Source organism: Bidens hawaiensis, unplaced genomic scaffold (assembly GCF_021521415.1).
Source record: "Bidens hawaiensis isolate Kalapana, Puna unplaced genomic scaffold, B.hawaiensis_p1.1 tig00039992_1, whole genome shotgun sequence".
NCBI lineage: Eukaryota > Viridiplantae > Streptophyta > Magnoliopsida > Asterales > Asteraceae > Bidens > Bidens hawaiensis.
This window is the reverse complement of record NW_027497039.1, coordinates 24,453-49,627: the sequence shown is the minus strand read 5'-3', so window position 1 is coordinate 49,627 and position 25,175 is coordinate 24,453. Positions and strand designations below refer to the sequence as shown.

General features: G+C 34.6%; 1 protein-coding gene across 1 annotated transcript; it reads right to left on the bottom strand.

Annotated features, from left to right (window-relative positions):
- Positions 1–1,207: 1,207 nt before the first annotated feature.
- On the bottom strand, positions 1,208–24,139 carry LOC143591712 (protein NLP6-like). The gene is made up of 6 exons (XM_077071841.1): positions 24,028–24,139; positions 23,476–23,945; positions 21,060–21,107; positions 20,145–20,940; positions 19,678–20,016; positions 1,208–1,395 (listed from the first exon to the last, which is right to left on the bottom strand). Exons 1-6 carry the CDS (start codon positions 24,137–24,139, stop codon positions 1,208–1,210), a joined length of 1,953 nt encoding a protein of 650 aa, XP_076927956.1.
- Between the last annotated feature and the right edge of the window lie 1,036 nt (positions 24,140–25,175).

The window sequence follows — 25,175 nt, the reverse complement described above, 5'->3', positions numbered from 1 at the left end:
TAATTTTTATTTATTTATCAAAGGTCTATGTTTTAAAACACATAATAGAGCAAGATATATGGATCATCCGACTATTCATTTAGTTGACATTATTTTATATATATGCTACAGGTACCTTATTTACACTTGTTCATGGAATTGTAGATTTTTATGTACTTATGTCAAAACTTGTGTGAACTCACCAACTATTCATTTAGTTGACATTATTATATATATATGCTACAGGTACCTTATTTAGAGACTGCTTCCGTCACAAGGACATTAGAACTTGGGGTATTTTAAATAAATGGACAAGTAGTTAAATTGTTATTGCATATTCCTTGTGTTTCTTGCTACAAACTTGTGTACTTGACGTTTAAATTAATAAATGATAAGATTGTCACTTAATAGTGTCACGTGTGTTTTGAGCAATCTGTACGTCACACTCAAGCATTTCCGCTTTAGCCGGAGTGTTACACCCTTCCTTTATCAAATCCTTGTGGAATCTTCATGTAGATTTCCTCATGGAGATCTCCATGCAAAAAGGTGTTGTTGACATCTAGTAGATGGATGAGCCAATTTTTCTTAACGGCTACCGCTAGAAGAGTCCACAACGTGACAAGGTTGGCGACCGGAGCAAACGTGTCATGAAATTCGATCCCTTCAATTTGAGTAAACCCTTTTGCTACGAGTCTTGGCTTATAACGTTCGATCTCACCATTGGGCTTGTATTTTATTTTATAGACCCATTTTGATTTTATAGCTCGTTTGCCTTTTGGTAAAGATTCATGGGTCCAAGTCCCATTTTCTTCCAAGGCTCGTATTCCTTTTCCATCGCTTTCCTCCAATATTCATCCTACACTGCTTGTTTAAAAAATCTTGGCTCATCTTTCGAACTGATGGCCGCCAAAAAGGCTTGATGACTTTTTGTAAAATTTTCATAAGAAACATAGTGGGCTAGAGGGTGTACCCTACTCGACGAGGGACCTTGATCGGACGTGGGTAAACTTTGGCCAATGGATTATGGTAGATTAGCAATGAAGTCATCTAGTCGTCTTAGTTGGCTTCTTGTTCTTTGTTGCCTGACGGGTTTGGTGTTTTTGTTGACTGTTTCGTCACTAGGCTGATGATCACGTGATATGTGAACCTCAATTTGAGAAGTTGGTCCATTAATTTGGGGTTCATTCTCGTTAACAGTGTGAAAATGGGCCTTAGTTTCAGGTGTTGGCTAACTGTTTTGAATTTCATTCTCACTAGCAGTGTCAAGATGGACTCCACAATCAGGAACAATTTCTTCATGGTTTAAGCCATTTTGGGCTTGAGTGGTTGCAGGCCCAATGTTGGTGGTGGGTGGGGTGTTTTCGATTTCTAGATCAGGAACATTTTGTTTTGCCATTTGTTGAGTGTTGTCAATTTCTGCATAATACCATTGAGGGAAACTGAAAAGATTTTTCATTTTCTTGCCTATCTACAGGTTTCGCGTTGCCACATCCCTTGATAATATATTTTGTTGTGTTTCACGTTATAAAGTTTATACCCTTTTGTTCCTGTCGGGTAACCCAAAAACACACTGGACCTCCCCCGTAATTCAAATTTGTCTCCTTTTGTGTCGGTATTTAAATAATAAGCCAAAAACCCAAAGACCTTCATGTGCTCGTATTCGGGCTTCCATTCGTAAATAATTTCAAACGGTGTTTTGTTATTAAAGATTTTTTATGGAAGACAGTTGATTATGTAGGCCGCCGTCATGACACACTCGCCCCAAAACTTTGTTGGCAAATTCGCCTCAGATCTAAAGGCTCATGTGGTTTCAATAAGATGTCTATGGTTGCGTTCAACCACACAATTTTGTGGAGGTGTGTGGGGGCAAGTGGTTTCAAGAACAACACCTTGTTCATTATAAAAATCTTGCATTCTGTTGGAGACAAACCCCCCCCCCCCCCATTGTCACAACGGACTCTTTTAATCAATTTACCAAATTGTGTTCTTACCATTTTATGGAAATTAATTAAACGGTCTGCAGCTTCATGATTGTTTTTTAGGAGAAAAACGCACACGGCACGACTATAGTCGTCCACGATGGTTAAAAAATAACTCACCCCCGATAATGAAGGTGTTCTATATCTTCCCCATATGTCACAATACAATAATTCAAAACATCCTTGGGTTTTAATGAAACTATTCAGAAAGGGTTGACGAGTGTGCTTAGCTTTGCACACGAGTCACAATCCACTGTTTTAAAGAATACATTCTTAACAAAACTAAAACGAGCAATTTTGTTAGTATGACCTAGTCGTTTATGCCACACATCCATCATTGACATCATGGCCTTTTTTTATTTTCCAACATCTTGATGCGATATAGCCCGTCCTTGCATTTACCCACACCAATCAGTTCCCTCGTTTACAAGGCTTGCATAAAACAAAATTCCGGATAAAAGGTTATAGAACTTTGAAGATCCTTTGATAAGCTACTAACGGATAAGAGGTTGCATTTAAATCTTGGAACGTACAAAACACCTTTTATGGTGGTTCCATTCGGTAGTTGACAATACCCTCTACCCTCTACGGGTATCGAATCGCCATTTGGTATCATGACGGAGTATTCGTGTTTAGAAATCACTTTACCTACTAGCCATTCGGCTCGATGTGTTATGTGTTCGGTACAACCCGAATCGATAACCCAATAATCACCCTGGTTTACCTTACCAAACATGTTGGCTATCGGTCGTGACACATCATCGGACACATATTCCAGTCCAGCAAGATGGTTTAAGAGTGCAAGGTGATGACCGTCGTTTGAGTCATGCAAAAACCTAAATAACCTAAGTAGATAGGGTAAATAAGGTATCGTATCCCCCAGGAGTATGTGGTCAATGCAAATCGTGTAAACAGTTTCAATATTATGAAGTAGCAGATTTTAGTGCTTATATCACAAGCAATAGTTTGAATTTAGAATTAGGCAAACAAACGAGTAAACAAGTTTCAATCAATTAACAAAAGCAAATCACGCCCGGGACTTCAAGTAAGCAACCTACGGTAATCTCATGCAACCTAACAGATTAATCGTTAACGGTCAACTACAGACTGGTCAACTAGACAAAACCTTAGACATCAATAATCGCTTTACACACGGCAGTGGTTATCAAACTGCCCCTGCCAGTGTGACTCAGTTAAGGGCAATCATATGTTTTATTGCATTCAATCTAATCAAACAGTCCTATGATCGATTGTTATAGCAACTGGTAACTAATCGTTCAGATTAATGTAAACCTAAACCGATTGAACACACAAAAATACCAAACATCAATAATCATAAACCAACCATAAACAATTATACATAAGTGTTCTTAGTCACATGAGAAAACTGAAAGAATTACAAACTATACATTCCAGGGTGAGATTCTAAGAGATTAGCCGAGCCTCGACATCATGGAATCGTCAATAATGATGAAATGGAGCATGTATCTGGTCTCGGTACGAACTGGAATGGTGGAATCGCCTTCTCTAACCTATGGAAATCGCCTTCCTTGATAAAAAAAACGAGTTGAGGTCGAGTTTGATGAAAAATTGATATAAAACTCTAACAGCCCGTCTGCACACCCCATCGCAATACGCGATGGGGTCTTCACTGGTCCATCGCGTATCGCGATGGACCCTTTGGTCATTATTTCATTAAACGCCCATCGCGATACGCGATGGGTCTCTAAGCAAGCCCATCGCGTATCACGATGGGACATGTGACCAGCATAAATCTTTTGTCTTCTCGTTATGTGTGTTGGACGTGCCGGGTCTTCAATACGTGCATCAGCAGGTCCAAATTAAGTACTTTAACGCATTTGACCTGAAATACAATAATACATGTATGAAGTATCGAAGTTCCTAAAATAAACGATTAAACCTAATAAATAAACGAATTAAAACATATACAAATTAACCAACCATCACATGGTATTGTTCTGCGTTTAAACCTGGAACAGGACTTTTGGTCGGTTTAGATTTAACATACACGGTCTTCGGTTCACTCTTGTCGTTATTTCCTTTCCCAGACGACCAATCCGGGTACCCGATCTTCTTAAAACATCCTTCTTTGTTGTGCTCGTCATTTCCACACAAATCACAGTCTTCGGGATGGTCGCTTAGATTTCTTTTGATATACCAAAAGCTTTATGAGTGTGAGTCGGAAGCGTGAATGAAGTGTGGAGAATTAGGGTCGGCATGGGTTTTTTTGGGATTCTGCCCATCATTAGTCATTGTTGATGAACAAAATTAAAAAAAGTTTAGGGTTTTTTTTTAGGTAGTTTCAAAGCCTGATTTGATACCATAAAATGTGATATCAAAGATATTCTGTGTATTTTTAATAATCTTTATCATTTGAGAGTTACATAATATATAGAATAAAACACATAAGTTTCTCCGCTAAAATAGCTAGTAAATTAAGAGTAAACAACTGTGAATGGAGCGTTGGTCAACAGGCCATAAAAATGGAAATGGGAAATAAGGCAATCATTTATAAGTTGTACCCTTTGCTTTGGTATTTGTATCATTTAGATTTTTTTATTTTGGTTTTCCAGGTGTCTGCTTTCTTCCATATGGTTCCGTGTATCTTTTGATACTTACACGTATGTCTACTTTACATCATAAGGAGACACAGATGTCTATCTCTCTACACATATCAATTTTCTCTTCTCTCTCACGATTCGTTGCATCCGTCCCCCCCTATATATATATATATATATATATATATATATATGAGATTTGGATCATGTGATGTCACACCCCGATTAGGTAATTGCGTAAACGTAATACGGGAATGTAACAGACACCTCTAGTATCAACCACATTGTTATAAAGAAAATTTACAACTAATTTTCATCATATTACATTGGTTGGTACTAAGTTTACAAACTAGGCGAAAAACACATAACCAGTTTTCGTGGCTTCTTATAATTTACAACTAATTTACATCATGTTAAAACGGGTCAACTACGTCTAGTTGGTGAGTTTCAAGTTTCACGAGTACGAACAAAAACCAGTATACGTGTTCGTAAAGTTCACAGTATGTATGTATGTATGTATGTATGTATGTATGCATGCATGCATGCATGTATGCATGTATGTATATATGTATGTATGTATGTATGCATGCATGCATGCATGTATGTATGTATGTATGTATGTATGTATGTATGTATGTATGTATGTATGTATGTATGTAAGTGTATGATGTATTTATACTAAGCCACAAGTGAAGCTGGAACGAGCTAAAAACACATAGCCACCCCTGCCCATGCACTCATGTTGGCATTTAACAACCACTTTGTCCCAAACATGTACTATGTCTAACAACACATAACAAAATGTAACAAGTTTAACTGACAATGTGCAACTAGGTTAACATGTTCCGGCATACCCTACCGGCCCTGTCAGTTGGGTTTGTCAAACCGATAATACTATCCACACGTCACCGATACAAAGTGAATTACTTGTGTTTGTGGGGACTTTCAAGTGTTAGTACTTAGATAAATTACATCATAACAAGTTTTTAAGTACATAAGTATGTGCAAACATGCTTTCCACCCCAAAAGTTCGTAAAACAGTTTATAAAGTGGGGTCGTCAAACTCAACTTATCGCAGTTGAACTGGTAATACGTATCAGTAACTAGCCTTCGATTATAGCTTGAATCCTATAACCGATATAGTACTGTTAATACTAGTACATTGTTTAAAATAAATCGGGCTGCTTATCTAGTCTGGGTATATCTGTTAGGCCTAGAACATGTCAGTAGTGTTAGATTGTGACATTGTACGTTATGAAATGTTCAAAACCAGACTTGGCTCAGTTTCACAGTTTTCCGTGCCTGGCCAAATTAATCGTTCATAGCGTTTCGAAATAGGTAAGATCACACAAACTTAAGTAAACATACTGTTTGATAAAATGATTTGATTTATAAAAGAAATTTAAGGTTTCGGTATCTGGATTGGTCGCATGATTCGTTTCCGTTTTCATACGGGTTTGATTATACAAAACGCGTACAATCCACCCAAAATGTCCGATAATCTCGTAAAAAGTTCATTTTTTTCAAACTCATTCAAAACTATGGTATTTGACCACTTTTGACGTTTTAGCATACCGGTCAGTTTGTTAAACATAATGCTGCCGGTTTTGTCAAAACATATATAATTTAAATCTTTAAATTATCATAACTACTTATATAATTATATATAAATTATGAGAAATTTAGTAAAATAAATTAAAATCTTTAGAACTTTATAAAAACATTTTTAGATTTTTTTCACTTAGCTATTTATTTATAAAAATACATTTTGTGTGCTATAATTAACCGATAATTAACCCGTTTATATTAATAGATTCCCAAAAAATGCAATAATTTTGCTGAGAGATAAAAATACTATAATATAACCCAGTAAAATTTCCAGAACCTAATTCTTTGGCCAAAATACCATTTTGCGCATTTTTCGGCTGTTAAAACCTGATTAAAACGCAAATGCACAAACTGTACTTAAACATCTCCAAAGGATCTCAAATTTTACCAGTGATCTTACCATTACATGTCTGAGTTCCTAACCAAATTAAAAAAATTTTCAAGAAGTTTAACTATTTGTCATAAATAAACGCTAATAAACGGTAACAAATTCGCCAAATATTTTTCGTTTATCGAAACATTACCAAATTTGAACAGGAACTGATATAATGCTAAATGTTTATGTTTCCCGTGTATATTTTATTTAATATTTTAATAGTTTTTGTTCGTTTTTAGTCGAGATTTGTATACTACTAACATTTTATGTTTCGTAGGTTTCGGGATTTGATCGTGACTAAAAAAGGCGAAAAATGAGCTAAAACGAGCCGAAACGGAGATCCGGAACGCGTTAGGAAGGAGCCAGAACAGAGAACCGGTCTGGCGGGCCCCCTTGGTAGAGCACGCCGCGTCGCGCGACCGGGGAGGCCAAAGCCCGTCGCGCGGCGCCTAGGGACTGCTGGGTGGATTTTTAATTCGTTTGTACTTCGAGTTGGGCCTTGTTTTGGGTATTTAAACATGTTTAACTTAAACCTGAACATAACCTGCTGGCCCCAGACGAATTTGGAGTTTTTGAGAGTTATCATTCGAGTTTCGTGGAGGTTTGGAAGGCACGAGAACATCCGGTGAAGAGCTTTACGTTCAAGATCGAAGACTACGGGTTTTATCACCTTTAATCTTTCGTTTCTCATTATTTTCACCATGTTTTCACTTTTATTTGTTTTGTGTGATTTAGACTATATGATGCTAGGCTAAACTCAATAAACTACCTAGGTCGTGATGAACCTTTGTTCGGTATGATTTTGTTTGAGATTTTGTTCGTTATGCATATTATGTTCTAAGTAAATTGTTGAGTTTGAATTGATTGATGCGTATGAGTGCTTGGTTTTATTTACTTGGCTTTATTGTTTCACATTGCCCTTGGTGATTGTTTCATAGGATAGGGTTTTGTTAGGTCATTTACTGTGTGTTTTTGACTAGTTTGTGATTAAATTCGAATAAGATCATAGAAACAATAAAATCAATTAAATAGATAAAAGTGAGCTGCTAGTCTAAAAAGCTGTAACGTGATAGGCTATTGATAGATCTTTGCTTGTCGGGATTGCTAGATTTAGTTCTTCGTAAGGAGTCCGTCTAGGTTTGATTGTCAGCTTAGTCTATTAAGTCAATTGAGTCTTCTTAACTATCTTTGATTTCCGCGCTGTAAGGTAGGTTTTCGTCATAAAAGATACTTATACATAAGCTATTAAATAACCGTAAGGAAGTTTAATTCATAAAACTGGTGAGTTTTAAAACTTGTTAGAAATCCATAGGCGTCTTCTTGAAGTTCAAGGGTCCTGTTCGGGTTTTCTGCCAAGGGTCTATTTTATGATCTCAGTTCCATAACTTGAGATTTTCATTTAACTAATAACCGTAACTTTGGGGATTCTAGCCTAGGTTGTTATCTTCATCATCTGAATTAATCTAAGCATTTTAATAGTTTATTATAATTTAAATATTTAGGGTTTAAGTAATCATTAGATTTTATAATATTTAATTAATTAGGTTTTAAGTAATGATTAGGCTTTATTATTATTTTAATTAATTAGGGTTACTCTTAGTTTATTAATAATTAGTTTAAATCACCCCCTCAAACATTATTACTAAATAGTCGTGTCTTGTAGTTGAATCTAATTTGCTAGTTTCGTAATTTAAAGAGTCTCGTGGGTTCGATATCCAGACTTACTTAGCTGTACTCGAGTCGACCGGTACACTTGTCGGTTAGTAGTTTTAGTTAAGTTAAGAGTCTAGAATTATTACTTAGTGTCTAGATCAGCGTAATTTAGTTAATAATTATTAGACTACTTTTAGCACATCAGGAACTCATTTATATGATTCCTAATATTCCTAAAAAGTTTCATATACCAGTCTTGAAAGGTCCAATGTATCTGGGCTAACTTACCGGTCTTTCCAAACCTTATAACACCTTTTCAAGTGGACACTTTAGGAAACACTTTGTTGGATATTTCAAAAGATAACAGTTTCTCTACGAACATCGGCATAACTCTTTTTCGTTCACGGGCAGCTTTTAGTTTTCGTTTAATCTTATGAATTTTGTCAGTTATTTCTTGAATTAAATAAGATCTTGTAATTTGAGTATCGCCCACTTCTGTCCAACAAAGTGGCGACCTACATTTTCGCCCATATAATGCTTCATAAAGTGCTGCTTGTATACTACTGTGGTAATTGCTATTGTACAAAAATTCAGTGAGCGAGAGGTGTTGATCCCAATTCCCTTTGAAGTCTAGTACACAAGCACGAAGTAAATCTAGTAAGGTTTGAATGGATCGTTCGGATTGGCCATCTGTTTGGGGATGGTAATCAATACTAAGATCTATTCGGGTTCCCAAAGCTTCTTGAACTGCTTGCCAAAAATGTGAAGTAAAGTGACTGTCTCTGTCTGAAATAATTGAAAAAGGTACTCCGTGTCGAGATACAATTTCGTCAATGTAAATTTGGGCGAGTTTTTCGGTAATGTAGTTGTTACCGAGTGTTAAGGGTAAAAACTTGAAAGTTTATAAGTTAGAAGGTGTTAACAAGATGTTTGTTGATGACCTCTTTCCGACAGCCCTTGTTAAACCTGAGTGTGTTGAAAAAGTTTGTGATTGTGATCACTCAGTTTCTCTTAATTGTGATGCATCAGTGATACCTATTGGGGAAATGTAAAAGCTAAAATCAACCCCAAAAGGAATCCAAACCAGTGTTGTTTCAACAGAACAAATTTGTTAAATCTACTGGTTCTGATGTATTAGACAATTTTGCACAGTGTTCAAATCTTGATTTTTTCCAAAAGAAAAAACGTGAGAAAATTCAACCCTCCGCGTCTAAGCTTGTAACAGAATCATCTTCAACGCGGGTTGAATTGAGAAAATGTTTCTATTGTAATGTCAAAGGACACTTGATTGTTGATTGTCCTTACAGGAGAAGACTCAAATTGCCTAATGCTTTTAACAAGGTTTCATTAACTTTTGGACAATTTGAGACATTTGAAAAAAAAGCTAAACAACAAAAAGTTTATGTTAATTGATTGTTAAAATCTCCCACGGTTCTTACGATGTTAAATTTTTTAGACAATCAGTTGATAAACCGTTACCAGCTTGGAAACCAAAGATTTCAACTGCATGTGCTGATCATGTTGAGGATACTGCTCGATCTACAACCATGGTCTGGTTCCAGTATCTCGTTAATTATTTAGTTTTTGTGCAGAGATATCCAAGAAGATCTATCAATGACATATGGATAGTTGCTTAATCAAATTGTTGATAGTGGATTATCTCGGCATATTGGTTTAGTTTGATTTGATTGTTACTTGCAAAGACTTAAAATTCATAAAATTTTCAATCGGCAAACTTGTTCACCATTCAAACTTTTAAATGTAAAATTTCTTTTTGGTGAACAAGATCTTCAAAATATTTATCCATGTTGGAAGATCGCCTTTCATTTTTCGTTATTTTTCTTCCATTTTTTTCTATTGTTTATATTTTTTGGGGGAGAAAATTAAAAAAATCCAAAAATATTGTGTTTTATGTATGAAAGAAAACTAGAAAAAATATAAAAATAGAAAAAATTAAAATTTTGAGAAATGTGATCCAACATAAAATGGGAAGTGATAGTACATTGACTTGGCGGGCCTAACACATGAATAAATTAGACTAAAAAGTGTCGTAAGATCAATTGCATGATATGTATGATACGCTAAACAAATCTTATAAGTGCTTAAAATATATAAACTTAAATGCTTGCCAAATCTAGTGGTATTACATCTTGATGCATGGTTAATATTGTAACATCTCGGATTTTTCGTATTTGTATTCGTTTAAGTTTAAACCGATTCGGGAATGCAATTCGGATCTTTCGAACTATTTAAAACTTGTATTTATTGGTATTTAACTTGGTTTAAATTATTTTATAATTTCATAATTTTCATTTATGCCGAATAGTTCTAAAAACCCTTAAAATCAGTTAAAACGGCTAAAAATCACATTTATAAAAGTACATGGACTATTTTTGACCCAAATCTCGAAACTTATGCCCCAAGATAAGTTATATAATATTATAACATGTCCATTTTCTTACCTTAAATATTAAATACGAATTTTTATTATTAATTTGTTCGATTTTGTTATTAATTGATCATTTTGTTTCCTAATTCGTTTTTAGCATGCAAATCACTTATTTAAGGCATAAATCGAGTGAATTAAGCTCCAAGAAAACTAATACAACTAAAATACATGTCCATGTATATAAACCCTTGATCAAGAACGAAATTTACAGCTTATAACATTGATTTAATCATTAAAGACCCATTCGGTTCTTAAACGAGTAATTTACCATATTTAGATCGATTTAGTGTATATTATATAAACATATCATTATTTCTCTACCACAAATCATCCCTAAACCCTAAAACATTACTCTCAGCCGTCACCCTCCTCTGACCCTCCTCAAACTCTTTGGTTTTTGCTTATTGGTTGAAGATACGTTCATAACCGGTTGACTTTGCATACGTATGGACCTTTGACTCTTCGTTTCTGTTGATTCTTTCACTTTCCGGGTAAGTTGTAAACATAGAAATCATTCATATATATTCCCTAGTCAATAACCTTCAATCAGTTTTGGTGGTTGAAGGTGTTGACTGGTCAAATCGTTTAAAACTCGTTAAAGAACAAAATAGTCAACTAGTTTGACTTAACGTTTTCTCATACTTCTGGTCGGATTCAACGTTCGGTTCAGAAGACTTTTATTCTCATAACGAAATTTTAAGGTTACTGACCAAAACCCGACTTCCGACTCGCTGTTCGGATTCTGGTCAGTACTAGCTCGCTTAAACGTTTAATTCGACATAACTAGAGTTCTACTCATCCGTTTGGATTGATTCCAGCGGCATTAAGTTCATTTTTATTTATAGTTTCATCTCACAAAGTTTCGGGTTCTGGAAAAACGGTTCCAAGAACCAAAGGTAAGACGCTATTCCTTACCTGGGTGATAACCTGACCACAGTACTCGACCCTATGGACCCGAGCGAGACCCATAAATGCCATATGACCGACACCGTAAGCTGTCAACCGTAACCACGATAGTGGTTGCATTCCTTATAATATTTTTAAACCGAATTCACGGTGGTTCGTGGCTTAAATTCGGTAACCTTCCGATTATGGTTTTACGATATTTTAAGTGGTTAGTCGGTAATCCCGACTATCCATTTCTTGACTTGTTTTTGTATTTTTGTTGGAGTAATCAACGTGGTGATTCACAAGATGCTCTGACTACCCATATTTAATTCGATAATTCGTTGATTAGTTGGGTCAGTTAAATGTCATGTACACGCTCATGGACTGAACAACTCAGTTGTTTATTACACATTATTTGAATTGGGCCATCAAAGTGCCATGGAATGCTCATGGGAGGCCAATTCACAAACTTTATGTTGTTTTGTTTAGATGGATCATTCAAATTGCCATGGAAAGCTCATGGTAGGTCAACTAGTTTGATATGCTTTGTTATTTTATTTTTGAAAAATCTTACAAAAACATTATTTACTTAAATGCTTTAAACTCATACGTATTATTTTAATTCTTGTCTCGTCCTCGAGTCTTCACTAGTAATAATTCATAAAAATACATATACATATACATACGCATCCCCGTAATTTCATATCATCTCATTCCTACAACTCACCTGTCATCTTACGCATTTCCATTATTGGGCCTCATAGAATGCCTTTCTTAAGAATCATCATCGTAATCAACGTCGTTCATTTGTTTCCCGTGATTTCCATACAACTACTAGAATCACCAAGGAGTGCTGCTGTATGCTATTAACCGACCAACCGCCAACCTCGACAAAACTAAAATACACCGAACAAGAAAACTTATACTAACTCTTATCCGTTAAAATACTATTTAAATTATATTTTCTTAATTATAATCATATCCTCGAACTATAAATTTCTAAGTACATTTAAATACTTATACTCAACGTTAAACTAAAAATATTTTATTATCTCTTGTTTTCCTTAATATCATGATGGTTTTCACAATTTAATTTCCGCTTTATAAATCTTTATTATTAAAATTCAATTATTGTATATTTTATTATTATTAAACTAAATTATGAATTCTCTAAATTTAATTTCCATTTTTAAATTAAAATTTTTCATTAATTAATTTAACTTTGTGTATTAAATTGACTTTTTGATTAAACCTTCATCGTAAACATTTCAAGTCCCTACTTTGATTTTTTTTTTGAAAACATTGAACGTTTTAAATGATAAATTCGTAGTTATTAGAATAGTCATGGTGGTTCATGCATTTCTAGCCTCGCATTTATCTTATTTTGTTATATGCTTCACTTTAATTTAGAATTTGTTACTTAAATTTCCAAAAAAAAAACCACGAATTCCCAATCTAATCTAATTTAATTACCTACCTTATATTTTATATAATTTTAAAGGTTTAATTGGAATAGGACTATCTCGGTGATTCGGGAGTATCCGCTTCTCAATTTAATCTAATAACGACTTATTCAAATACGTATATTTTCACATTTTCATTAATAATTAAATTATTAAACTAATTCTTATAATATTTTAGAATATCTTAATCGAATTAATCTTATCCCAAATTCACAATTTGAAAACATATAAACTTTACTTAACTTCCCTTTAATCTCATAAGTTATTCAACTAACTAAGCTCGACCCACCAAAATCCTTGTTTAAATTTATACCCTCGAACTTAAGAATTGTTATGAATTAAACTTTTGCGCATATCAACTCATGAATCAAGTTCCTTTATCAAACACGGTTAACTTCATATTACTCTGAGCTTATTCTCGATCATCATAATTCATTTCAAACGTCTGCTTTAAGATATCCACTTCACTCTCCAAAATTTGTAACTTTCCTAACCAAAAGATATAATAAAAATCTCCTGGTTTTATTAATAAAATTCGAACGTTAAATAAGTATCTCTGGAATTTATATTTAAAGTTGTACTTTTAAAAGCAAAAGAAATTTTAGAAATTACACGGTTTTATCAATTCAACTTGAACATGTATTAATTAACTTTTAAAGTATATTTAACAATTATTATCAAAACAATTGTTTTCTCTTAAAATTTTATTTTCAATGTTTATAACCCACATGATGGAACGGATTATGCGGACCATCCGGCGATAAGAGTAATTATGGATGCATACATAATTATCCAAGTCCTCGCATGGAAGTCATAATACGTACAATTATGAGTCATGATTTAGAACCTAAGATGGCTTGGGTAACGGTACAAATGATGAGATGATAAGGACATGGTGGGTACGACGCTGGTACATCCTATATATAAGTGCCCTTATCGGATTGTCATTTGAAGCGTTGCTTCGGTTATTGGAAATTTTCTATGTTATGATATTTTCCTTAAAATTTTAATTGATTTCAAAACGATGATGTTAAAGTTTTCATTAATTTCGGGACGAAATTCCATAAAGTAGGGGAGACTGTAACATCTCGGATTTTTCGTATTTGTATTCGTTTAAGTTTAAACCGATTCGGGAATGCAATTCGGATCTTTCGAACTATTTAAAACTTGTATTTATTGGTATTTAACTTGGTTTAAATTATTTTATAATTTCATAATTTTCATTTATGCCGAATAGTTCTAAAAACCCTTAAAATCAGTTAAAACGACTAAAAATCGCATTTATAAAAAGTACATGGACTATTTTTGACCCATATCTCGAAACTTATGCCCCAAGATAAGTTATATAATTTTATAACATGCCCATTTTCTTACCTTAAATATTAAAAACGAATTTTTATTATTAATTGGTTCGATTTTGTTATTAATTGATCATTTTGTTTCCTAATTCGTTTTTAGCATGCAAATCACTTATTTTAGGCATAAATCGAGTGAATTAAGCTCCAAGAAAACTAATACAACTAAAATACATGTCCATGTATATAAACCCTTGATCAAGAACGAAATTTACAGCTTATAACATTGATTTAATCATTAAAGACCCATTCGGTTCTTAAACGAGTAAGTTACCATATTTAGATCGATTTAGTGTATATTATATAAACATATCATTATTTCTCTACCACAAATCATCCCTAAACCCTAAAACATTACTCTCAGCCGTCACCCTCCTCTGACCCTCCTCAAACTCTTTGGTTTTTGCTTATTGGTTGAAGATACGTTCATAACCGGTTGACTTTGCATACGTATGGACCTTTGACTCTTCGTTTCCGTTGTTTCTTTCACTTTCCGGGTAAGTTGTAAACATAGAAATCATTCATATATATTCCCTAGTAAATAACCTTCAATCAATTTTGGTGGTTGAAGGGTGTTGACTGGTCAAATCGTTTAAAACTCGTTAAAGAACAAAATAGTCAACTAGTTTGACTTAACGTTTTCTCATACTTCTGGTCGGATTCAACGTTCAGTCCAGAAGACTTTTATTCTCGTAACGAAATTTTAAGGCTACTGACCAAAACCTGACTTCCGAATCGCTGTTTGGATTCTGGTCAGTACTAGCTCGCTTAAACGTTTAATTCGACATAACTAGAGTTCTACTCATCCGTTTGGATTGATTCCAGGTACATTAAGTTCGTTTTTATTTATAGTTTCATATCACAAAGTTTCAGGTTCTGATAAGTTATCTCGTTTGACGCGTATTGGACGACTCGCTTATCCGTTTACTCGTTTATTCTTAATTATACTCGTTTGCCTTTAATCTAAGGTGAGTATTTCACTCCCCTCTTTTACTTATTTTTAAACGTTTTTGGGACATATGCGTTCGTAGATATTTTTATGTTATATATTACTTAAACCGCAATTGTTTATCCTTGTGTGTTTATCAGTCTGCCTAACTTGCTATTTGCTTACTTTCTTTATTTGAATACTATTGTTTACTTCGGCAACCAATGTCTATTTTTATGGCAACTGTTTAATCCTTTCTTGGTAACCAATGTCCATTTATATGGATTGGTTGAGACCTTTCTTTATAGTTTCTTTCTTTATGGTTTGTTTTCTTTATTGTTTGCTTTCTTATGGTTTGATTGATTGTTTATGTGATATGGCTTAACTGTTAAATCACACGGGAACATTTTGCATTTTTCTTTATTTATTTTATAATATTATGATAGTGTCTTAAACTGGTGTTTTACTCACTCAACATTGTGTTGACAAAACCTATTGTATTTTTAACGCATATGCAGGTTATCGTGTGATGTGATTCTCATGCTTGTATTTGAAGAAAACCTAGGTTGCATGCTAGAGAAGAAGATACAAGAATTAGAATATTTGATTTTGTTTTATTTGATTAAATTTAATTTATGTACTTTGGTTAATTTTGATGTAAATGATTATTTAATTAAATCTATTAGATATTGCCACCTTTAATATTGCATGATAGTACCTTGAGAGCTGTGACAATCAGTTCACGCCCCGGCATTTCCGCCGTAGGTTGGGGTGTGACAAATATTAGTTTTGAGATCCACAAAGTTTAAGGATTGATGTGCGTACATGTGTTCATTTTGCAAAGAAATTCAATTTATTTTTTCTTTTATTTTGCAAAGAAATTCAACTATATTTGTTCTTTATTTTTGCTTAAGTCTTTGATCATGTCTGCGTGTAGTAATACCGATATGAGGGTTAAGGCCTAAGTATTCTACTTTATTTTCTTGGAGTTTGGTACAAGCCTTGGACCTTCTACCCGCATACTATAAGCACAAACGTGTGAAAGCCATGTATCGAACTGGAGGTTAAGGCCTTGTACATTTTCAACTTATTTTATATTTTTATTTTATTAAAATTGAACTTTATCTGCATGTAGTAATATCGATCTTAAGGAAATATTTTAACCTTCTGCTTTTATTTTTTATTTCTTATTTTTGCATGGGTCACAGCTAATCATTTCAAGAAAAGAAAAATATGTACATGTGAAATTCACTGTATAAAGATATAAAAACTTTGTCTGAAAGTTGGGGTCCACATAAGATTTGTTCTTAATTTAATCTTAATATGTACCGTAAAGGTACTGAAGGATCTGTATAAAGTTTAAAGTGGACAATTAGATATGCAATCATCGTTGGATTATGTGCATATTAATGTCGAAATTTAAGTGGAGTCTAGGACGTTACTAGTCAATATGATCCCATGTCACGATCTTTCGCACAAAAAATATAAATTGTTTTTACTTCTTACATTTACTGCTTTAATTTTCTTTTCTTTATTTTGAGAAAAATACAAAAGGATTTTAGGTTTATTTTGATATAAACTTTGAAAAATCAAAAATATTTTGGATGTGTTTTAGTATAAACTTTGTAAAAGCCAAAAATATTTTGTTCTTTCCAATTTATTTTTTATTTTTTGACAAAAGATATACATTTTCAAATTGTTTTGCCGTGTTATTCAAATGTTTTCACCATTGCACATTCTTGTTCATAAAATTTTGTACTCAAATGCTAAATCAAGATAAGTTTTACGATTTATTGATGGAATGTGTTGATTGACTGATGTTATTATTAGAGCAATGATTATTCAATCCTTGAACCTTCTCAAGATGGTAACTTTAAGTTATGGTAGAGTATTCGAGTAAAGGGAGAGTAAAGATGCTGATAAAGATTAGAGATGTACAGCTAATGTCAAGGGGGAGTTTGTTAGTGCATTGTTTATATCGCATTACGTGTATAAAGACACACGTGAAGATCAACTGAAAGCGACAAAGTTTAAAGCTTAATGAACTCCAGCGATTGTCAAGGGTGGGTATGTTAGTACATGAAATGTGACAAGTACTGGGAGTTGAACCAGAGAGTCGCTTAGTCTTTGTAATTGGACTATAATATGACGAATGGCATGGGGCGAATGCTAGTTAATTATAACGAATGGGAGTCAAGTATGGCAAATATCATGCATGTGTGACTCATTCGTTATAATTCGTTAGATTATTCATACAAGGAGGTGAATGGAATGCAAATTAACGAATGGGAGGTTCAAGCCTAACGAAGATTTCAAATGTAACGAATGGGCATGTCATAGTTAACGAATGAGTAGAATACTATATATAGTTCAGTTAGTTTCATGTATGGTAGTTACAACAGTTTTATTTTACGAGACACCGATTTGTGCCGTTACTCTGCCGAAATTTATAACGAGCTTCAACGAGTTAATATTTACATCTTGTGTACATGCTCGGTCGTTTCAATTCGTTACCAAAATGCACCGAAACTAACACCGTGTGTTTTCAGTTTCGTAGATCAATATCGAGTTCATCAATACTCATCGGGAAAAACATTGGGGCTATACCCGCCGGCGACAATCATAAGGGTGGCGGCTAAACCCGTTGCCCCCACACCCTCCACCCTAACCAGAATTTATTACCAAGGGTACCTTTTTTTAAACATGTTTTGTATTCTTGCAAAAAAAAAACCGTTACACCAAATACGCCAAAATGTTGTGTTACAATATAAAGAAAAAAATAATACGCATCAAGTTAGCATGTTCTTGTGTTGTTTTAATACACTAACAAGTGTTTTTACTAATTTGATACATATCTTTCAATAATCAAAATTAACCGTTTGGAGTGTAAATGAACCGAATGAACACTAACAAAACATGATTGTGTTTGTTTGTTTAACATTAATCAAACAAATGATTGAACTCACAAAAAGTAAACGAACATGGTGTTCTTCGTCTTGTTCTTGTTAAGAAAATGATCATATTCTTATCCCGTTATGTTCGCCTGTTAACAATATACGCCAACAGTTCAGGTATTAAAACAAGTATAACTAAACATGGATGAACGAATGTAACTGAGCTAAACCTAGTTAAAAGTAATATGAAGAATAGTGTGTTGGCCCTCGGCCGACGGTCCGACTCGTACCACCCCGGGCCGGCCATGTGTTTATGAGCTGTAGACCATCTTATTTTCTCACGGCCATGGATAGTTATTATTACAGGTGGCAATTAATGACACGTACGTCCTGGAAAAAATGGCTTTGGGTGCGACTATCATAACCCATTTAAAAAATGGGTCAGGTCTTGATAGACTAACACAACTCGTTAAAAAAATGGTTTGAGCTGACCAGTTTAACTATCATAACCCATTTAAAAAAATGGTCTTGGTCAACTCTTTTAACTATTAAAAAAAACCTTTTACAATTGTTTTTATTTGTGTTTTTTACCTATTCCATTTTTTAAGATACACTTGTGATTACCAATCAGTCCTACCAGGGACACTCCGCACCAACCAATACGCCTGCCCTGTGTAGGGCTATACGGGGTGCTATACAGGGGTCTATACGCTCCCTGTATAGGGCTATACGAGGCTTAATTATATAGGGCCTATGTATCCCGTATAGCCTTATACGAGGCATATTGGTGGGTTTTTTTTAGCAAAAAGAGGCGGTGCCCCTAGAAAACCCCTTACCAGTATCAAATTGTTTTTAAAATTTATTTATTTATTTATTTTTTGATAAATGGGTTAAATGGGACGTGTTCGGGTTGACACGATTTTTTGTGTGTGTGGTTAGGGTTAAAATCTTTTACACGAATAATAATATGGGTCGAGTTCCGGTTGCACATTTTAGCCTGTCAATCTGCCAACCGGACGTGACTGATAACCCTAGTTATTATTATTATTATTATTACTACTACTAAAATATTTTACACGAATAATAATATGGGTCGAGTTCCGGTTGCACATTTTAGCCCGCCAATCCCCCAACCGGACGCGACTGATAACCCTAGTTACTATTATAATAATAATAATAATAATAATTATTATTATTATTATTATTATTATTATTATAAAAGAAGTTAGCCTATTTCTAGAAACATGTTACATCTTTGAAACTATTTTAGACACAAATTTCACGATCAAGGTTTTGAACTTGCTAATGATTTCCCATGAAGCATACAAATACTAGTGTTTTGGTAAAAATAAAGTAACATCATTACATTGCAGAGAAAAGAAAAACAAGTACGCTCATTAGTTTAGTGAAGATTCCATAGGAACAAGGACTAGATATTGGTTGAGTAGATGGTAGCACGCGTAATCGAACTTCGGTTGGATTTGATTTTCTCGAACTTTCAATACAATAACTCATTTCTTCATTACTTGTTAACAGTATCCATTCTCCAACTTCATCCTGGTACTTGAGCTTATAAGTCCCGGGACATAGCTTAAACTTCTTACCGATTTCTTCCTCAACGGTCGCAAAAGTTGCTTGCCAGATAGAGAGACTGAATTTGATGATGTCATTTGCATATTTTGCTTTTATAATCAGGGTATTTTGTTTTATATTGAAGATTGATGACTCATGAATTGTTCTACTATCTTCATTTGTGTCAATTTGAATAATGGACAATTCATTTGTCTTTCTCCTTACAAAATTTGGTCCTGGCCACTTTGTGATGCCGAGTTTTCTCAACTTGCGTTTTAACGTAGATTCTGAAACTATAACACAATATCAAGAAAGAATATCTTTTTAATGTTTCAAATGTGAATGCATAGTAAAAAGGAGCATTTGGTATACAAATTGCTAAACAAGTTGTGATTGAAAATATAATATTCTCATTAACTACCATTAAGATTGTTTGCAGCTTCTTTCATAGTTTTTCCAAATTGTTTCTCAATTAATTCCGGATGTAATACTTTTGGAGTTGTCTTGCAGCATGTCATCTCTGAAGGTGCCATGCAGTCCACAGCCATTGATTTGTTTCCTTCTTCTAATGCTTTCACCACTGGTAGTGATCTTTTTCCTTGACAAATCTTAAACTTTTCAGTTTCACTTGTTTCATCGTATTCGGTAGAAGTATCGACAACAAGAACTTCTAATTCATCACCTAGTTCTGCACCAGATGCAAACTTGAAACTTGGTAAACACCTTTTCAATGTTAAGAGTAGGGCCTCCAAAAAGCTAACATAGTTTGTATGTTTGATCCATATGAATTCAAACGCATAATCAAAGTAACCAGTGTCAATACTCCTCAAGCATATCACAAGAGCACTACTTTCAGAGTATTCACGGTCCCAATCTACAAACATATTTTCACAAATCTTAGAAACATAGCGTGATTCATAATCTTGGAGTGTCTTCAGAGCAACTTCCTCCCCAACTCCATGTGGATATATATCACACAAACTATAGTACTTCTCAAAATCATCAGAATCTGACTTTCTTACAGCATAAAGATAACCAGTCAATTTGAGAGCCGACACTTGATTTGTTTGAATGCCCTCCAAAGAAGAGGAAGAGGGCATATGCTTTTTATCCTCAAAACTTATCCAAACTTGAGCTAGAGCTAAGTTATGTGATCCACAAATGATCTTTAATGCATCTTCAATCTTTTCCGTTGTAGGTTTGAGATCATATAGAGTCTGTTTTAGAATAATGCATTTACAAACATAACATTTTCTAACAGTGGGATATAATGTTAAGATTATTGGCTAAAGCAGTTATAAAACAAAATTTTAAGTTCTACTTATGTAAGTCTTACTTTGCCTGGCATAAGGTTTGCTACCAGAAACACATCCAAACCGGCTTCCTGCTAAGAGATGAAACAATCATATGGATAGAACTTTTAGGTCATGAGCACACTCTTAGACTCAAATGATCTTTATCTGAATTCAGGCTTATTATTTGTTGTAACATCCTACTTTTGATCATAATAATAATATAAATTTCGTCTATTTTACTGTGGGTCGTTATCGGTTTAGATAAATATAAATGAGTTGGGCTAGTGTTGGGTTAAATGGATATGGGTTAGGGACTTTGGGTATAAAAGAAAGAAGTAGAGTCCATGGGCTTGAGCCCATGATCTCTAAATATATAAACCTTTAATCATCCATTAATCATTCATTTCACATATTCCATATACCATCCAAAACACACACTTAAGCTTTCTCTCTAGTTCTTCCTTTTCTCTAGCCGAAACCAAGAAGGAAACTGAGCACCAACCCAAGGTAATACCAGTATGATGTTTTATTAACTTAAACTCGTTATATTTAGTTACGAAACAACGATCCGACACCGTTACATCATTAAAGTCACGAGATTCGGATGGAATCGGGTATAAACCGAACCTAAGATGAGCTTAGGGGTCACCCTAGCTCAGATCTGGATCGAACGGGACAAAAAACGGTGAAAAACGAGTTAAAACACGTTTTTCCGGCGAAAACGCGTTTTTCCGGCAATGGCGGCGCCGGAAAGTGGTACGAGGTTAAGAGGAGTGTCAGGGAATGTTCTGAAATTCCCTGACCTAACCCTAGTTCGCTAAGGAGGAACTAACGAATCAGAAGTAATTCGCTAGCTGATTCGTCTAAGGGAATATAACGAATTAGCTTCAGTTCGTAAAGGAGAAAAGATAGCGAATTACCCTTGATTCGCTATAGTTAAAAGATAACGAATTGGAAGGTCTAATTCGTTGCATAGATTGGTTCGCTATGGACTAATTCGTTATGAGTCCAGTTTGCTAAAAGATCTAATTCGTAAGAGGACTGGTTCGTTATAAGAGTTCAATTCGTCATAAGGTTCAACTCGTAACCAGACCAAACGAATAAGGTCTGATTCGTTATAAAGTAATGAATGGGTTCATTCGCTATGAACCCCATTCGTTAAAGGACTGGGACGAACTAGAAGTTTAACATAATGACAGAATGGTCCCTGAACTTAGAAAAGAATGATTTAATTACAAAGAAGCCCTTGAACTTTTAACTTAGCGAATTAAATAATGATTTAAAATCTTAATGGAAAATGTGTTACGACAGCTCGACCCCAGCCAGGGGCTCTACCCCTTGTACCCTGCTAGGGGCTGCCGCCCCTAGACCCCGCTGCCAGGGGCGCTGCCCCCGGACCCCCGCTCATTGTGGGTTATAATTAGACTCGAAACGCGAGATGAGTAGTGATAGTTAATTGATGCATGTAATTATTATACAGTTAGCCGTGCCCAACTGAAGAAAGGAATAACTATTAACGGTGAACGTAACCGACTTCAGGTGAGTTTCTAGCCCCATTCCTTGTTATGTTTTCGGGGCTGTGTGCATTCTCGATGTGATTAGTTAATACACTTATTCTAAGTGATAAGTGTATGCCATATATGTATTATGTGAAATGTATGAATGGTTTCTTGTCGATACATGAACGATCTTCGGAATTGCATGTATTGCCAGGAAATGGTTGATGTTATATGTATATTGTAAGATGAGGAATGAATGATGTATGTATGAAACTTACAATTATGTATATAGAAAAGTATGTTAAAAAGGTATGGAAGAAAGGGTACCGGACCCTAATAATATCCGAGGATGGAGGGCACCGGACCCTAATAATATCCGAGGATGGAGGGCACCCGACCCTAATAATATCCGAGGTATGTAGGGTGAAATGCTCTTTATAACGTAAGGTTAGTTTGTATGTGTATGAAAGAATGATGAACAGGTTATGTATGTAAACGTACCTTCGGGCACGTATATGTGTATGTAAAGTAAGTTATGTGATTAACTAGAACTCACTCAGCGTAGCTGACTTTTAGTATGCACGCAGGTAAATAGGTTGAGGCAGCTCGCGTGATTGAAGACACATGGCATGGAATCGAAGATACTGGCATCTCGAAGAAATGTTGTGATGTTTTAAAGACTATGTTTTATTTAATTGACTATGAATGTTTTATAAGACAAGATTTGATGGTTATGTAACATATTATGGTTGAAGTTTTAATGTTCCGCGAATGTTTTAATTAACTCTGATATTTAGAACTGCGTTTATGAGTAAATCCAACGTCCAAATGTGAGGCACCGGTAACGGGGCCTTAAATTTGTGTACTTTATATGCTTCACATCTTGATTATCGTTGAAACCTAAAAATAAGGAAATGGTAATTCCTTTTGTACGGTTTTGTAGAATTGTAGCACATACCTTTATTGCAGTTGCGGCTTCTAAAACAATGCGCCCCAAATAGTTAGTCCAATAGTCTAAAGTAAACTCGAGAACACCAATACAAAAGCTTTGAGAAGGGAAACAAATAGGAATCATAATAGAAAAGTTCAATCTCTCTTGATCACATGAGTCTGATGGAATCCATTCCAGTTCATTCACACATGGCAAACGTCTAAGGAACACGGTGGCAGGTCCACCACTCATGATCAAGTGGTCCGGTTCAATGTCAAGGTTATTCACATCGATAATATATTGGTACCTTTCAGAATAGAGCCTATACCGGGTGAACTCATTGGATGGATGACTGATGGCAAATGGTTGACCAGAAGTTGAAAGTACCCGCTTGCCTCCTCCGATTGTTTTAGGTGCCCAGAACTGAGCAAAGAACCACCAGTCGAGTGCAAAATTAGAAAATGCATATTTTATCTTCTCGTGAATCAGCCGATCCGCTGGGTCATTTAAAGTGGTTAACTGGTTATGCATGAATATGATTAAATTCTTAAGGAAAACAGAAAATTAAATTAAACTCACCTGAAGATGAATTATTTTCATATTGGCTCCATAGAACCCATAGTTTACTAGGTTGCCTATGATGAAGAGGGACTGGAAAGGCTCCAAGAAACTCCGAGTACTTTGTACTCATATCTCAAATTACGTACGGTTATAACAAGTCTTAATTTGTAATTATTATAATCTAATATATAGCTACCGTTTGCTTTCATATAAGATTTTTTCTCCAATGTATAACATATATATATATATGTATGTATGTATGTATTAAACGGGTTGGTTGTTTGTCCATTGAGGAGCGTTGGAGGTGCTCTGATGACAAATTAATGACGAAATTTCGGAGAACATCCTTATTTGTTTGCTAAATTTGACTTTTGACTCTTCACCGTACACTCTTAAATAAGGGTGATCATGGGCCGGACCGACGCAAAACTGAGAAAGACACAAAAATTGTAACCAAGGACCAGACCAGCTGGTATTCAAATCGTGTTTCGGTTTATTTCAGGTTGGATCTGTCAATTGAGGACCGACACAAATAATTTGAGTGGCAGTAAGGTGGAAAAAGAATGAGCTGCAAAGCGCCAGCGGTTGAAATCCTTAAACTGTAAAAGTCAAGATATCTCAGTTTCAAGTTTGTCGTTGTCATTTATGTAAGAGCACCCACATTGGTGCCAATGCAACACCGTCTGGATCTAGATGGAAAAGGTTTGCAAAAGGGCTGACAGACACTGATGTGGGGGTAGTTTGTGAATGAATTTTGGATTGAGGTTTGCATATTCAGACCTCTATGCAGACTTTCATGTGGGTCTCTATACTCATAAATACATACATATAATATGTATATATACATATAATATTTATATATGTTATTTTACTTTATTTTGGTTTAATGCTTTTAATGGAGTTTCTAGATGTTTGTGGTTGAAAATAAATTAATGTGTTTAAGATGGAAAGGTTTATTGCTAAGAATACTCAACAATACCATTGTCATAAAAGTAGTAATAAAAAAATAAAAAACATTCCATAAATTGGATAAAATATAGATGTGCAAGTAATAAAGTGTTCCATAAACAAGTTTCTGTTATGAATATTTAGGTGGTGTTTATTTTTGAGAAAAACTTTGTGAAAGATCTTCTGTTTGCGTCGTACAGATCACGTGCAGACATGAG